At 50.4% G+C, this 17858-nt stretch overlaps 1 protein-coding gene across 1 annotated transcript in view; it reads right to left on the bottom strand.

The window, feature by feature from the left end:
- The window catches only part of LOC147115344 (TPR and ankyrin repeat-containing protein 1-like), a 136084-nt gene that overhangs the window by 101368 nt on the left and 16858 nt on the right, over positions 1 to 17858 (bottom strand). The window contains exons 5-7 of the mRNA XM_085993999.1: positions 13153 to 13293; positions 7353 to 7520; positions 7050 to 7254 (exon numbers count right to left, since the gene is read on the bottom strand). Of these exons, the coding sequence (XP_085850125.1) occupies positions 7050 to 7254; positions 7353 to 7520; positions 13153 to 13293 (514 nt within the window). The remainder of the gene's footprint in view (positions 1 to 7049; positions 7255 to 7352; positions 7521 to 13152; positions 13294 to 17858) is intronic.

Raw genomic sequence — 17858 nt, 5'->3', positions numbered from 1 at the left:
AAGAACACGAGGAAAAACTTTTTTACGCATTAGAACAGGAGTCGGCCATTCAGCCCCTCGAGCCTGTTCCGCCATTCAATGAGATCATGGCTGATCTGATGCGCAGCGAGTGGTTAGGATCTGGAATGCACTGCCTGAAAGGGTGGTAGAGGCAGATTCAATCACAGCTTTCTAAAGGGAGTTGGATAAGTACCTAGAGTAAAAAGATTTGCAGGGCTAAAGGGAAAGGGCGGGGGAGTGGGACTAGCTGAAGTGCTCTTGCAGAGAGCCGGCACGGGCTCGACGGGCCGAATGGCCTCCTTCTGCGCTGTAACCATTCGATGATTCCATAAATTATATGAATAGAATGACACTTACCATAAATAGCAGACCACAGAAACCTTCCTCCATATTATAAACAGAAAGACATTCGGGAGTGTGCTACAATATAGTGAGACCGCTCAAGGTTGAGATGCAGGGGAAATGAACCTTGCCAGTCAGTGCAGCGATGGTCAAATATTACAGTGGAGCGCATGTTTAGAAAGTTCTTAATAAAACACCTAAATTGATTTATCTAGGCTCGTATATGGTTTGATTTGCATCGCTGTATATTGAATGTACATATTACAACAGTTTTTTTTTATACATCTGTTCTCGGGATGTGAGCGTTAATGCTCATCTCTAGTTGCCTTGAGGTGGTGATGGTGGGCCTTCACCTCGAACCACTGGCGTTCCTTGTGGTGATGGTGCTCCAAACAGTGGTGTTAGGTCGGGAATTCCAGGATACCGAGCGCCAACGATATACGTCCAAGTTTGGATGGAAAGGAACTTGGAGGTGCTGGCGTACCCACGATATTGCTGTTATCCTTCTCGGTGGTACAGAATCCAGGGAGGGAGGTGTTGTCGAAGTCACCTTGGTGAGTTGGCGCTGCTGTAGCGGGTACACACAGCAGCCACAACGCACTGCTGGTGAAGAACGAGCCTGGCGACAGGGGTGCCCAACCTACTCAACCTATACCTGTCAATTTCAGAAAATCTGGCTGTCAAAATCGAAACTCTGCCAGCTACCAAGAGAATTTCAAAAGAAATATTGTTTGTTCCTTGTATCGGCTACAGTTCTAGTGACTGTACACATCTGATCACCTTGGTACCTTACCCCCACCCTCCAAAAAAGTGTATCCCAAATGTAATCAATTCAGTTACGTCCAATTCTCAGTAATCAGCATAAAGTAATTAATTCACCAACCTCCACCACAATATCTCCACTATATATAGTACAGTTAAAAACACCAGCAGCCAGAGGCCATCCTATTCTGCTTGTTGTAACCAATCTCTCTCACCTTTATTCTCGGTAAAAGAATACTCACATTTCATTCAACTTGGTGACTCTATACAGAAAACTCTTTTTTATCCGGGACCGGCGTGGTGCCGGTTGATCAAAAAGTCTGGATTACAGAGAGGTATACTTACCAAGGTACGAGAGCCCCGTACACGGCCACAGGTGCAGGAGTCCCGGTTACACGGCCACAGATCCAGGAGTCCCTGTTGCACGGCCACAGGTGCAGGAGCCCCGGTTACACGGCCACTAATATATAGTAAACCTTACCTGAACCTACTCCTGCATTTTGCCGGTTAAGAGAGATTGCCGGATATTTTAGGTGCCGATTAAAAGAGAGTTTCCTGTATAGACCCCAGACAACCTCCTTCCCAGCCCTCTCCTGATCTAAATAGGAATAAATCCTACTTTATGCACTACTGGATACTCTTATCATTCTATGGAAAGGTACAGTAATAAATGGTTTGTTTGTTCCAATTGTATGCACGCTTTTAAAAAGAAATGCAGAATCACTTAATTTCTTGCTAGAAAAAAAATGGCTCACCTATATATTGTGGGCAGTTTTTACAAGAGTAATTGTTTTAAAATTACTGCCATCCCAAGAGTGGATTCTTAGCAGACAGCCCATGGTTGTGCACACAAGCAAAACACCATCTCCTGTGCAACACGGAGGCCTGCTATCTTGTTAACATACCAATCCCCCCTCTCAGTCCCAGCGGCTCCAGCATTTCACACCTCTCAGCAGGAGGCTGCGCCTTTTTGAATCAACCCTTGAAAAGTCCGGAACCAGAAACCCCGGTCGGTGTTGCTTAAAACCAAAACCCCTGCTAGATAAAAACAGACAATAATCCTGAATTCTGACACCTGCAGTTAATAAATTAGACAAGAGGAAATGAGTGCGAGAAGACAGCGAGCATGGGCTCAAGTGTGAACAGGACAGAGATAGGGAGAATATGATTGGCTGTCTTAATTGGTATTGGTTCTGGTTTCCCCAACAATCACAAAGTCTGGATATTATTTAAAAAATTAAAATTGTAAATGAGTCTGTTTTATTTGCTCGGACACTGGGTGATATACCTATCAATTCCTCCAATAAAAGGCGAAGAGTTACGAAGGTGACTAAAGGTTTTTATTGACTAAATAACAGAGCCCACTCTCGTGGGTGATCCGATCCAAGCAGGAGGAATACCAGCCAGTCGCTCACCTTTATACCTGGCCTGGTGGGTGGAGCCAAGGCGGAGTTGGCAGTGGTCATCCCAGGTATAGCAGTGTGGCAAGAGGCGACCTCGTACCGTGATACAATAGTGGTCAGTGATACAGTTATAACGAACAGTGGTGAACAGTGCTAACTACTAACAGTGATACGATAGTGAACGTGGTTTACCACATTCACCCCTTGTTTAGAATTAAGTCCGGCGGGGTGAAGTGTACTACCAATTCTGGTAGGTCAGTCTGTCCGGAGGCTTCGTAAGCCTCTCCGATCGCCGCAGCGGTGGTGTTGCCTTATCCGGTGCTGGTGCCTTATCCGGTGTTGATGCTGGTGTTTGCGTGGTCGGCGAGGGCTCGTGGGGTTCCGGCATGCCGTCTACCTGGACTGAGGTTGGGGGGGGGTGGTGGCGGTGTTTCCGGATCGGCTGAGGGTGCGAGGTCTCGTAGGGAGACAGTGTCCTCCCGCCCGTCTGGGTACGCCACGTAGGCGTACTGGGGGTTGGCGTGCAGGAGGTTCACCCTCTCGACCAGGGGGTCCGTTTTATGGGTCCTCACGTGTTTCCGCAGCCAGACCGGCCCCGGGGCGGTCAGCCAGGTTGGTAGAGTGGTTCCCGTAGTCGACTTCCTGGGGAAAACGAACATTCGTTCATGGGGGGTGGTGTTAGTGGCCGTGCAAAGTAATGACCGGATGGAGTGCAGCGCTGTCGGGAGGACTTCTTGCCAGCGGGAGGTTGGGAGGCCCTTAGACTTTAAGGCTAAGAGGACGGCCTTCCATACCGTCGCGTTCTCTCTTTCCACCTGACCGTTACCTCTGGGGTTGTAGCTGGTGGTCCTGCTTGCTGCAATACCTCTCTCTAGGAGGAATTGCCGGAGTTCCTCGCTCATGAAGGAGGAGCCCCGGTCGCTGTGTATATAGTTCGGGAACCCGAACAAGGCGAAGAGGGCATTCAGGCACTTAATGACCGTGCTACTGGTCATGTCGGGGCAGGGGAAGGCAAAGGGGAAACGGGAGTACTCATCAACGATGTTGAGGAAGTACACATTACGGTCAGAGGACGGGAGGGGCCCCTTAAAGTCGATGCTCAGGCGCTCGAAGGGGCGGGTGGCCTTGATCAGGCTTGCTCGGTCCGGCCTATAGAAGTGCGGTTTGCACTCCGCACAGGTCTGGCAGTTCCTGGTCATGGTCCTGACCTCCTCGATGGAGGAGGTCAGGTTGCGGGCCTTAATGAAATGGTAGAGTCTGGTGACTCCGGGGTGGCAGAGCTGGTCGTGGAGGGTCTGAAGCCTATCGATATGCGCGCTGGCGCATGTCATTCGTGAAAGGGCATCAGGGGATTCGTTCAGCTTGCCTGGCCGGTACAAGATCTCATAATCGTAGGTGGAGAGCTCGATTCTCCATCTCAAAATCTTGTCATTCTTGATTTTGCCCTTCAGCTTGTTATTAAACATGAAAGCCACCGAACGCTGGTCGGTGAGGAGGGTAAATCGTTTGCCTGCCAGGTAGTGCCTCCAGCGCCGTACTGCCTCCACGATCGCCTGGGCCTCTTTCTCGACCGACGAATGTCGGATCTCGGGGCCCTGTAGGGTCCTTGAGAAGAAGGCCACTGGCCTCCCCTCCTGGTTTAGGGTGGCGGCTAAGGCGAAGTCGGATGCGTCGCTCTCCACCTGAAAGGGGATGGACTCGTCCACTGCGTGCATCGTGGCCTTGGCTATGTCTCCCTTAATGAGGGAGAAGGCCGCGCACGCCTCCTCCGTGAGGGGGAAGGAAGTGGCTTTCAGGAGGGGTCTGGCTTTGTCCGCGTAATTGGGTACCCATTGGGCATAGTAGGCGAAAAGCCCCAGGGTTCTCCTAAGTGCTTTAGGGCAGTGGGGGAGGGGTAGCTCCATGAGGGGGCGCATTCTTTCTGGGTCGGGGCCGATGATTCCGTTCTCCACTACGCAGCCGAGGATGGCAAGGCGCGTGGTGTTAAACACGCATTTCTCCTTATTGTAGGTGAGGTTCAGCCGTTGGGCCGTACGGAGGAATTTCTCCAGATTCGCGTCATGTTCCTGCCGGTCGCGGCCGCAGATAGTGACGTTATCTAGGTAGGGGAATGTAGCCTGCAGTTCGTTCTGGTCAACCATCTGGTCCATCTCCCTTTGGAAGACCGAGACCCCATTAGTGACACCGAAGGGGACCCTAAGGAAGTGGTATAGGCGCCCATTCGCCTCGAAGGCGGTATACTGGCGGTCCTCAGGGTGGATAGGGAGTTGGTGGTAGGCCGACTTCAGGTCGATGGTCGAGAATACTTTATACTGTGCAATCTGATTGACCATGTCAGATATGCGGGGGAGGGGGTATGCGTCCAGCTGGGTATATCTGTTTATGGTCTGGCTGTAGTCGATGACCAGGCGGTTTTTATCGCCGGTCTTTACGACTACGACCTGGGCACGCCAGGGGCTGCTGCTCCCCTCGATAATGCCCTCTTTCAGGAGGCGCCGCACCTCAGAGCTAATGAAGGCTCTGTCCCCGGCGCTATACCGCCTGCTTTTGGTAGCGACGGGTTTGCAGTCAGGGGTAAGGTTAGCAAACAGAGAGGGTGGCGGGACCTTGAGGGTGGAGAGGCTGCAGGTGTTACGCGGTGGGCGGTTTAACGTTTGCTGGTTGTTGACTGTGAGTGGGGGGAGGGGTCCACCGTATGCTAGGGTTACGCTTTGGAGGTGGGATTGGAAGTCCAGCCCTAGTAGGACGGCAGCGCAGAGATGGGGGAGGACGAGGAGTTTAAAGTTTTTATACTCCGTGCCCTTAACCGACAGGGTCACGACACAGTAGCCGCTGATGTCCGTGGCGTGGGACCTCGATGCCATCGAGATTCGGCTGCGCGTTGGTAGGACAGAGAGGGAGTAGTGGCTCACCGTGTCTGGGTGGATGAAGCTCTCCGTGCTTCCGCTGTCGAACAGGCAGGTCGTGGCGTGGCCGTTCACTTTGATGTCCATCATTGACTTGGACAGATGGTGCGGGCGGGCTTGGTCCAGGGTGACGGAAGCTAGTGTGTAGCTGAGCGAGTCGTTGTCATCTGCGGGCGAGGCGGTCGGGCGTGGTGAGTAAAATGGCGTCTCCCACGAGGTAGGGCCCCATGAGGCACTATTGGGGTCGGTTGCCTTAATCAAAGATGGCCGCCCCCATGACTCATGTGTGGGGATGCTGGCCTCAGTTGCCCTAAACGAAGATGGCCGCCCCCATGACTCATGTGTGGGGATGCTGGCCTCAGTTGCCCTAAACGAAGATGGCCGCCCCCATAGTTCGCATGCGGCACTGCTGGCCTCTGAGGATCCGCTCCTGCAGGCCTTGGAGAAGTGGCCTTTCTTCAGGCAGGTTTTACATATGGAGTTCTTGGCTGGGCAGCGCGACCTCGGGTGCTTCTCCTGGCCACAAAAAAAACAGCCGGCGGCCCGATCGCGGATGCCCGATGTCGGGGCCGGTGCCGGGGGTGGCGGGGCCGGTCGGGTCCGGGACGCCGACGCAGAGGTAGGTCCCGGGGGCGGCGCTGGGAAGGGTGCTGTGGTAGGGGTCGGGCCCGAGTCCCAGGGTCGCGAGCAGTACCTGGTGAATGCTTCCTGATCTTGGTGGGCCACTTCCAGGGAGATAGCGAGGGCTTCAGCTTTTTCCATGCTGAGGTCTTTAGCTTCCAGCAGTCTTTGCCGTGAGTACTCGGACCGTAGGCCTTTCAGGAATGCGTCGCGGATATTATCTTCAGTATTTTCGGCTGCCGACACCGATTTAAACTCACAGTTCCTGGCGAGTGCATATAGCGCCTGTGAGAATTCGGCTACTGATTCTCCTGGCTGTTGCGGCCGTGATCTTAGGAGGTGCCTAGCGTACATGTAGTTTACCGGGGTCCGGTACTTCTGTTTCAGCAGGTTGATGGCGGTCTCGTAGGTAGTCATGTCCTCGATGAGAGTGTATACTCTCGGGCTCAGTTGTGCCTGCAGGACACTTAGTTTGGATGCCTGAGGGACGCTGGATTCTCTCAGGTATGATTCGAAGCAGACCAGCCAGTGTTTAAAGTCTGCGGCTGAGTTTGCTGCTCGTGGGTTCAGGTCCAGGTACGGCGGTCTGAGGGCTCGCAGCCAAGCTGGCTGGTGTGGCTGTGCTCCTGGGAGCTGCGCTGGTGGCTCCTCCGCCGGTTGTGACTCGTTGTCGGACATCATTAAATTTAGTCAATAAAATTGATATACCTATCAATTCCTCCAATAAAAGGCGAAGAGTTACGAAGGTGACTAAAGGTTTTTATTGACTAAATAACAGAGCCCACTCTCGTGGGTGATCCGATCCAAGCAGGAGGAATACCAGCCAGTCGCTCACCTTTATACCTGGCCTGGTGGGTGGAGCCAAGGCGGAGTCGGCAGTGGTCATCCCAGGTATAGCAGTGTGGCAAGAGGCGACCTCGTACCGTGATACAATAGTGGTCAGTGATACAGTTATAACGAACAGTGGTGAACAGTGCTAACTACTAACAGTGATACGATAGTGAACGTGGTTTACCACACTGGGTTTACATTTGTAAAGGGCGGCCTACCTGTCTGGGCGGACAGCTGTTGGAGAAACACCTGGACTTGCGTCTGGGTCAACAGGTTCATACAAGTCTCCTCTCTTTCCGCGTTGCAAAACTGCACAAGCTGCACGGTAGCCTCTTCAAACGTGACGGCTGGACAAGCAGCCTTGCTCTCCTCCGCCTGGTTTTCTGCTTCTATATAGATGATAAAAGTTAGAAAATAATTTGTAACTACTGCACTGCCAACTAATCTTCTGTGAAAGAGAATGTCAAGTTGTTCAGCAGGTTGGTACCTTGGAATGTTGGGTCTGTCGCCGTCGCTAAACAATGTTTATTGATCAAATCGACTGCGCCAAAGTTCTTATTTTTCTTCAGGTAGTCAGCTGGGAGCTTGTTCCATCTATTCGGAATACTGGGATCAGCTCCTAACCGCAGAAGGAAACGCACGTCTTCAGTCTGACCTACAATGAAAGGGATTATAAAAGTGAAGATTTCCTAAATATTGCCTTTGGATTCTGGAAAATGAGTAAATGCTTCACCTGCATCCAACAGAAAAAAAAGGGATGCATCATTATCAACTCCGAACCATTTAACCCTTCAACGAGCAGTGAAACGTATTCGCAGCTGTCAAAATTTAACTCCACCGAATACTTTTAATTTTTGATGTGCAAAGGTTAGTGCTGGGGAATAGAACTCTTCTATATCATATTTCATTTGGACAGGTTGGGTGATTGGGCAGATGCAGTATAATGTGGATAAATGCGAGGTTATCCACTTTGGTGGCAAAAACAGGAAGGCAGATTATCTGAACGGCAATAGATTGGGAGAAGGGGAAGTGCAACGAGACCTGGGTGTCCTTGTGCACCAGTCGCTGAAGGTAAGCATGCAGGTGCAGCAGGCGGTAAAGGCGGCAAATGGTATGTTGGCCTTCGTAGCGAGAGGGTTCGAGTACAGGAACTAGGATGTCTTGCTGCAGTTGTACAGGGCCTTGGTGAGACCACGCCTTGAGTATTGTGTGCAGTTTTGGTCACCTTATCTGAGGAAGGATGTTCTTGCCATGGAGGGAGTGCAGCGAAGATTCACCAGACTGATACCTGGGATGGCAGGAATGACGTATGAAGAGAGATTGGGTCGATTGGGCTTATACTCGCTGCAGTTTAGAAGAATGAGAGGGGATCTCATTGAAACTTACAAAATTCTAACAGGACTAGACAGACTAGATGCAGGAAGGATGTTCCTGATGGCAGGGGAGTCCAGAACCAGGGGTCACAGTCTAAGGATAAGGGGTAAGCCATTTAGGACAGAGATGAGGAGGAATTTCTACCACAGAAGGCAGTTGAGGCCAATTCATTAAATATATTCAAGAAGGAGTTGGGTATATTTCTTAAGGCTAAAGGGATATGGGGAGAAAGCAGGGACAGGGTACTGAATTTGGATGATCAGCCATGAACTCATTGAATGGTGGAGCAGGCTCGAGGGGCCGAATGGCCTACTCCTGCTCCTATCTTCCATGTTTCTATACCCTGTGGCAACAGGCATGCTCAGGTGCAGGCAAGAGCTCCCTCTAACTTTGCCCCAAGAACATACTTCAGCACCAAGCTCAGAAGAGCACCCCGCCCCGAGACAATTTTTCCATTTTCCATCCTGCGGCCTCACTGACCGACACTGCCAACAAGTGCCAGATTCGGGGCAGTTTTGTGCTGTCGGCCCACTCTCATTCGGGGACTGTCCAAATGCAGTTCACATAGACTAATACCCAGCAAGGGATTTTCCCCCCACCCCACAATCAGTGTGGGCTGGTTTTGAACCCAGGTCCCACAGGTCAAAGGGCAGACTCTAATTCACAGTTTCCTGACACAGAACACCCTTTAAAAAGATATTTTCTGTTTTAATGTTAAAGTCTGATGAACAAAACCAAATAATTTAGTCATAAATAGAACTGAATGGTGTATTTTTCCCGTCAACTAAGGATTAAACTCCTGAGGCACTGGTGTCATAAATAGCATTCACGTGTCCACACAAATATTGGATGAGGCCAATTTAAATAAAAATAAGCTGACCTTTGCCATCGGGTGATAATAACCCACCTGACTTTCACTAGAATGGTACCAGGGATAAAGGGCTTCAGTTACATGGATAGACTAGAGATGCTGGGATTGTTCTCCTTACAGCAAAGAAGGTTAAGGTGAGATTTAACAGAGGCGTTCAAAATCAGGAAGGGGTTTGATCGAGTAAATAAGGAGAAACTGTTTCCAGGGGCAGAAGGGTCGGTAGCCAGAGGGCACGGATTGAAGGTAATTGGCAAAAAAGAGCCAGAGGCGAGATGAGGAGAATTTTATTTTAATGCAGAGAGTTAATATGATCTGAAACGCACTGCCTGAAACGGCGGTGGAAGCAGATTCAATGCTAACTTTCAAAAGTAAGAAGTCACACAACACCAGGTTATAGTCCAACAGCTTTATTTGAAGTCCCAAGCTTTCGGAGCGCTGCTCCTTCGTCAGGTGAAGTGGAGAGAGGCATAAAAACACAGCTTATATAGTCAGAGAATAATGTCAGATGTTTACAGGTTTACACCATTCACACCTTTGATTGCTGTGATTATCTCTCTGCCGAGGTGTGATAAATGGCAGTTAGAAAGATTACCTGTAATCATCTGACATTATTCTCTGACTATATAAGCTGTGTCTTTATGCATCTCTCCACTTCACCTGACGAAGGAGCAGCGCTCCGAAAGCTTGTGACTTCAAATAAATCTGTTGGACTATAACCTGGTGTTGTGTGACTTCTTACATTTGTCCACCCCAGTCCAACACCGGCATCTCTACACCTCGGAAACTTTCAAAAGGGAATTGGATAAATGCTTAAAGGAGAGAAAATTGCAGGTTTATGGGGAAAGAGCGGGGGAGTGGGACTAACTGGATAATTCCTTCCAAGAGCCAGCATAGGCACGATGGGCCGACTGTACGATTCTTACAGCATACGATACCATTTGACCCCATCAACAAGATTATTTGCTTGCACTCACTCACACCCACCCAAAGATCCTCTGAAGGTAATGGCCCGTATATTCCGATCCCTGTGGGTGGGTATGCGCTGTGTACTCACCCGTAGGGACATTGGAAAGGCCGGCTTCAGGAATGCGAAGGGCATGCGCTGAAAACCGGTGCTTCCGATCTGTGAAGAATCCTCTCGACAGACCCTCCGCCTGCCCTGGAGAAGGGCCTCTGCGGGGGGAAGAGTTCCACTTTCTGCAGAACCTCCGCCCGCTGAAAACACTTAGAAATCTTACACCAGGATAAGAGTTGAAAAAAGTTTTTTTTTTTTATTTCAGATTTATCAATTTAAAAATACTTTTTAAAAAAAAGGTACGTTTATTTTTAGCCCCATAAAAAACTAATAATTCTTATCAAAAAATTAAATTTTTGTTTAAAATACTTTATTGTAATTTCAAGTCATTTTAAAAATGTGATTTAAATTTTTTTTTAAAGTTTTATAGTACTATGTTTTTGGGGGTGATCTCCATTCATATATTTGACAGATCTTCCTGTCAAGTGTATGAAGGGAGATTCCCTTCTGTGATTGGCTCCCCAAGGCCCACGTGATCCCAGGGACGTTTGCGAACTACCTGCGCCTCTGGGATACGTGGGCCCTGCACACTTGGAGTTCGAGGGGCCCAGGAGCAGAAGCGTGTGCGTCCCGGGAGCCCTCAGGTAAGGGCATAGATTTTTCCAGATCGCAGGCCTCCGCCCGCGGGAGGCCCGAGATCGGAAAATACGGGCCATATAGTCGATAGGAATGGCAGCGGAGCGGTTATGGTACTGGACTAGCAAACCAGAGGTCAAGCGTTGAAATACCACTATGGCAAGCTGGGAAACTCGACTCAATAAACCTGGTAATTTGAGGGCTGGCACCAGAAAACCAATCCTGTCAATGATATATATTTTCAGAGGATCTTTCTAGGCGGGTTGTGAAGGCAACGGGATTTTAAAACGAGCTTCATTGTTGGGCTGTAGTTTTACTTGGACAGATTCTTTTGGAATTTAATGTGGCAAAGTCACCTTGGTACCTAGTCCACTGGATCTGCTGTTTTAAGTGGTAATTGATTTCAGCGAGATAGGGAGGAGAATCGGACTTTTTGTTGTAAGCTGTAAACGATGTTGATGGCAGTAAAACTGCTTCCTGGCGCTGGGCATCACTCGTGGAGTTTAGCCTGTTTTGTAATGCAGAGTATTTAAAGTATGCACCCTCGTGGGGAAATCTAGAACTCGGGGGCACAGTTTCAGGATAAAGGGTCGCCCTTTTAGAACTGAGATGAGGAGGAATTTCTTCTCTCAGAGGGTCGTAAATCTGTGGAATTCTCTGCCCCAGAGAGCCGTGGAGGCTGGGTCATTAAATACATTTAAGGTGGAGATAGACAGATTTTTGCAAGCTAAGGGAGTGAAGGGTTATGGGGAGCGGGCGGGGAAGTGGCTTTGAGCCCAAGATCAGCCATGATCTTATTGAATGGCGGAGCAGGCTCGAGGGGCCAAGTGGCCTATTCCTGCTCCTATTTCTTATGTTCTTATAACTAGGGACAAAATGTGGCCTTGCCAGATTGGCGTAAAAACCAAACTGTTCAGGGAAGGGAGTCTCCCACCCTACCCAGTCTGATCGACACGCCACTCCAGATGCACAATGTGCAGCTAGCTCATAATGCCATCTGAAGCTGGTGCCCATGAAACCGTACCGCAAGAATTAGCAGAGAGGGTGCCTGTGAAACCGTACCCCAACGAGAGTTAGCAGAGAGGGTGCCTGTGAAACCGTACCCCAACGAGAGTTAGCAGAGAGGGTGCCTGTGAAACCGTACCCCAACGAGAGTTAGCAGAGAGGGTGCCTGTGAAACCGCACCCTAACGAGAGTTAGCAGAGAGGGTGCCTGTGAAACCGCACCCTAACGAGAGTTAGCAGAGAGGGTGCCTGTGAAACCGCACCCTAACGAGAGTTAGCAGAGAGGGTGCCTGTGAAACCGCACCCTAACGAGAGTTAGCAGAGAGGGTGCCTGTGAATCCGCACCCTAACGAGAGTTAGCAGAGAGGGTGCCTGTGAAACCGTACCCCAATGAGAGTTAGCAGAGAGGGTGCCTGTGAAACTACACCCTAACGAGAGTTAGCAGAGAGGGTGCCTGTGAAACCGTACCCCAACGAGAGTTAGCAGAGAGGGTGCCTGTGAAACCGCACCCTAACGAGAGTTAGCAGAGAGGGTGCCTGTGAATCCGCACCCTAACGAGAGTTAGCAGAGAGGGTGCCTGTGAAACCGTACCCCAATGAGAGTTAGCAGAGAGGGTGCCTGTGAAACCGCACCCTAACGAGAGTTAGCAGAGAGGGTGCCTGTGAAACCGCACCCTAACGAGAGTTAGCAGTTTCGGTGGAGGACAGAAAATTTGGAAGGGAAAAAATACAGAATTGGTCTTAATCTCAGTCACTAATCCAGATGCTGTACTTCCATTAAAATCCTTGGATATTTGAATTCTCCCACTGCCCATATGCACATACTCCATCACAGAGACTGTTCTCAGTTGGGGTTTTCTTAACCCTCCCTCCCAATTCAGCTCACTCATTTTCATATCTTTAGCTACTTTCAAAAAGGATATTTCTACAATTTAAAAGTAAGCCACATTTTTTAGTTAATCTGTAGAAGGAAAAGGGGGGAAAAAAGTCATTAGGGATGTTAAATTTGTGACGAAGGGTCATCGACCTGAAACGTTAACTCTGTTTCTCTCTCCACGGATGCTGCCTGACCTGCTGAGCATTTCCAGCATTTTCTGTTGTTATTTCAGATTTCTGCAGTATTTTGCTATTGTATTTAATCTCCGTGGCTACATCTCCCGGAACTACCAGTGTTAAAGAGCGACTCGGACAACATTACTGAGCTGCAGTCAGCACAAGACAGCATTCTTGGCCCAGTTGGGGGGGATGTCACCAGCTTTTTAACGTGGCACTCACCCATATTCACCCGAGCACAGCGGTCACACCCATGTTATTAATTATCAAAAATAATTGCAAGAAGGTTTGGAAGAATGGAATGTTTGGACACTGCAATGCCAGCTGTTACTTACAACTCCGATCATATCCATTCATCACTGTGTGGCAGGAGGCCACAGTGTGTAAGAGGGAATGGCCATCTTCATCCTGCTGGTTTATTGCGTCCTGTAGATATGGCCTTTCTGCAAAAATCCACTTGAGAAGTTTTCTGTCATCTAAAATGTAAAGAATAGATTAGTAAACACAGTAACAGGACACCCAATGACATCTCTCTACCCACTCTGCTACCTGCGTGCAGTACTGCCGAGTTACGACATCCTTTGGCAAAATGTTTGTTATTAACAAACTACGACCAGTACGAACATTATTAGTAAAATTATCACACACAACAAATGACACAAACAGAAGAGAAATGAGCAAACTTGTAACCACACTCAAAAGTACTTCTTTGACTAGTAACGAAGACCTGAGGACATGAAAAGCACTATGACGTAATAAAGCTCACTACACACTTGGTTCGAGTATAAAGCAAGGCTTTAATCAACTTGTTTCAAAACATGGAGGTCTAGTTATCTTTCACTAGTTCCGGTTCACAAAATGTCTGGGCAAGCTGGGCCCACGCCAGAGTATTTATACTCCTTGGATGGCGCCACCAGCTGGCCGTCCAGTGTTATTTCATGAGTCTTTCTTCATGGATCATAAGATTCATAACACACTATGTAAGTGTAACTTCATTCTCTCATTGGCAGTGCATGCGGTGGACCTTGGGCACTATATACACACACACACAATGTTGTGGAGTAATTTTAAATACTCAACACAAGTCTGATAGAGAGTTGAAGCAGTCTTTATTCTGGGGTTACGGGGAGAGGGCAGGGAAGTGGACGTGAGTCTAGATTCAGATCAGCCATGATCCTATTGAATGGCGGAGCAGGCCCGAGGGGCCGTATGGCCTACTCCTGCTCCTACTTCTTATGTTCTTATGAGACAGCCTGCTTCTGTCTAAGCCAAGCTTCTCCAAATTGTTACAGCGGTTGTCAGATATTTATACATCCAAATGGCGCGTTATACATTGTTCCCGCCTCTTTTCTAGGACATTCTATGTTACATCGTTTGTCCCAGTTCCTGTTAATACCAGGTGGCTATCAGCACACCCTTGCCCTAATTCTGAGAATTGTTAACTCCATGTCTATTGCGGCCCGACTCATCATCAGGTGCCCGAGTCATGTGGTTCCTATTGTGGTTACCCGTCTGCACAGATACCTTATCTTGCAACATCAGCTACTTCGCCACCTCTGCTGACCAGAACATTTTTAGTTTTTGCAGCGTTTGCCTGTGGTTTGCCCGTGATGTGTCTGGCAATGTTGCTCCCTGCTCTCCTTGAGTATTGTCTGTATAGAACCAAGCCCCCGTCATGCAACACTACCCTACACGAACTTTATTCTTTACTTTTCCCCTTTCAAAATAAATATATATATTATATATATATATATATATATATATATATATACACACACACTCGCACATACATACACACACACATATATATACATACACACACACAATATATATCAACTTACGTTTATATAGTGCCTTTAACATACTAAAACACCCCAAGGGGCTTCACAGGCGCGTTATGAAACACCGAGCCACATAAGGGGATCTTACGACTGGTGACCAAAAGCTTGGTCAAAGAGGTAGGCTTTAAGGAGCGTGTTACAGGAGAAGAGGGAGGTAGAGAGGTGGAGAGGTTTAGGGAGGGGATTCCAGAGCTTAGGGCCCAGACATCCAAAGGCACGGCCGCCAATGGTGGAGCGATTAAAATCAGGGATGCACAAAGGGCAGAATTGGAGGAGCGCAGATATCTTGGAGGTTTGTAGGGCTGGGGAAGGTTGCAGACATAGGGAGGAGCGTGGCCGTGTAGGTGTTTGAAAACTAGTATGAGAATTTTAAAATCGAAGCGTTGCCGGACCAATGTAGGTCATCACGCACAGGGGTAATGGGTGAACGGGACTCGGTGCGAGTTAGGACACGGGGCAGTGAGCACAGGGGGTAATGGGTGAACGGGACTTGGTGCGAGTTAGGACACGGGGCAGCGAGCACAGGGGGTGATGGGCGAACGGGACTTGGTGCGAGTTAGGACACGGGGCAGTGAGCACAGGGGGTAATGGGTGAACGGGACTTGGTGCGAGTTAGGACACGGGCAGCGAGCACAGGGGGTGATGGGTGAACGGGACTTGGTGCGAGTTAGGACACGGGCAGCGAGCACAGGGGTAATGGGTGAACGGGACTTAGTGCGAGTTAGGACACGGGCAGCGAGCACAGGGGGTGATGGGTGAACGGGACTTGGTGCGAGTTAGGACACGGGCAGCGAGCACAGGGGGTGATGGGTGAACGGGACTTGGTGCGAGTTAGGACACGGGCAGCGAGCACAGGGGTAATGGGTGAACGGGACTTGGTGCGAGTTAGGGCACGGGGCAGTGAGCACAGGGGGTGATGGGTGAACGGGACTGGGTGTGAGTTAGGACATGGGGCAGTGAGCACAGGGGGTGATGGGTGAACGGGACTTGGTGCGAGTTAGGACACGGGCAGCGAGCACAGGGGTGATGGGTGAACGGGACTTGGTGTGAGTTAGGACACGGGCAGCGAGCACAGGGGGTGATGGGTGAACGGGACTTGGTGCGAGTTAGGACACGGGCAGCGAGCACAGGGGTAATGGGCGAACGGGACTTGGTGCGCGTTAGGACACGGGCAGCGAGCACAGGGGTAATGGGTGAACAGGACTGGGTGTGAGTTAGGACACGGGCAGCGAGCACAGGGGGTGATGGGTGAACGGGACTGGGTGTGAGTTAGGACACGGGGCAGTGAGCATAGGGGGTGATGGGTGAACGGGACTGGGTGTGAGTTAGGACACGGGGGCAGTGAGCACAGGGGGTGATGGGTGAACGGGACTGGGTGTGAGTTAGGACACGGGGCAGTGAGCACAGGGGGTGATGGGCGAACGGGACTGGGTGCGAGTTAAGACACGGGGCAGTGAGCACAGGGGGTGATGGGTGAACGGGACTGGGTATGAGTTAGGACACGGGGCAGTGAGCACAGGGGGGTGATGGGTGAACGGGACTTGGTGCGAGTTAGGACACGGGGCAGTGAGCACGGGGGGGTGATGGTTGAAGAGTTAGGACACGGGGCAGTGAGCACAGGGGGTGATGGGTGAACGGGACTGGGTGCGAGTTAGGACACGGGGCAGTGAGCACGGGGGGGTGATGGTTGAAGAGTTAGGACACGGGGCAGTGAGCACAGGGGGTGATGGGTGAACGGGACTTGGTGCGAGTTAGGACACGGGCAGCGAGCACAGGGGTAATGGGCGAACGGGACTTGGTGCGCGTTAGGACACGGGCAGCGAGCACAGGGGTAATGGGTGAACGGGACTGGGTGTGAGTTAGGACACGGGCAGCGAGCACAGGGGGTGATGGGTGAACGGGACTGGGTGTGAGTTAGGACACGGGGCAGTGAGCATAGGGGGTGATGGGTGAACGGGACTGGGTGTGAGTTAGGACACGGGGGCAGTGAGCACAGGGGGTGATGGGTGAACGGGACTGGGTGTGAGTTAGGACACGGGGCAGTGAGCACAGGGGGTGATGGGCGAACGGGACTGGGTGCGAGTTAAGACACGGGGCAGTGAGCACAGGGGGTGATGGGTGAACGGGACTGGGTATGAGTTAGGACACGGGGCAGTGAGCACAGGGGGGTGATGGGTGAACGGGACTTGGTGCGAGTTAGGACACGGGGCAGTGAGCACGGGGGGGTGATGGTTGAAGAGTTAGGACACGGGGCAGTGAGCACAGGGGGTGATGGGTGAACGGGACTGGGTGTAAGTTAGGACACGGGGCAGTGAGCACAGGACTTGGTGCGAGTTAGGACACGGGGCAGTGAGCACAGGGGGTGATGGGTGAACGGGACTGGGTGTGAGTTAGGACACGGGGCAGTGAGCACAGGGCTTGGTGCGAGTTAGGACACGGGGCAGTGAGCACAGGGGGTGATGGGTGAACGGGACTGGGTGTGAGTTAGGACACGGGGCAGTGAGCACAGGGGGTGATGGGTGAACGGGACTTGGTGCGAGTTAGGACACGGGGCAGCAGCGGTTTGGATGAGCTCAAGTTTATGGTGGGTGGAAGATGGGTGATTGGCCACGAGAGCGTTGGGAATAGTCAAGTGTAGAGGTAACAAAAGCAAGGGGGAGGGTTTCAGCAGCGGATGAGTTGAGGTGGGGCGGAGACGGGCAATGTGACGGAGATGAAAGTAAGCGGTCTTGGTGATAGAGCGGATATGTGGTCGGAAGCTTATCTCAGGGTCAAATAGGATGTCAAGGTTGCGAATGGATATAACTTAAGATCAAATGCACTTTTACAAATAAGAGCCCGGGCCTGCATTAATCCTTGGAGAAAGCTCACTGCATCTGTAGCCTGAGGAACAGTCAGATTTCCTGGGCAGAGTTCTCACTTGCATTTGACCTCTGGCTAATCACATGACTGATCCTTTGACTGACAATGCTGTAGTTTCACTGTCAACAGCATTTACCCCATCAGAGTTGGCAAACTCTTCGAAAAAGCCTCAAACATGCAACCAGGCTTGTGATAGCAGAGTAAATCTCCAAATTAATCTCACTTTATTAACTCTGGTACCAAAATTCAGGTGGAGAGTTAGCAACATATTTTCTGAGGGAAAGATAAATACAAAAATGGGAAAATTAATAAATAAATTGCATTTATCATAAATCGCC

Source organism: Somniosus microcephalus, chromosome 7, assembly GCF_052327205.1.
Source record: "Somniosus microcephalus isolate GS21.2 chromosome 7, FLI_Smic_1.0, whole genome shotgun sequence".
Taxonomy (NCBI): Eukaryota; Metazoa; Chordata; class Chondrichthyes; order Squaliformes; family Somniosidae; genus Somniosus; species Somniosus microcephalus.
Note: the sequence above shows the minus strand (reverse complement) of the source record. Positions and strands in the feature narration are given on the sequence as shown.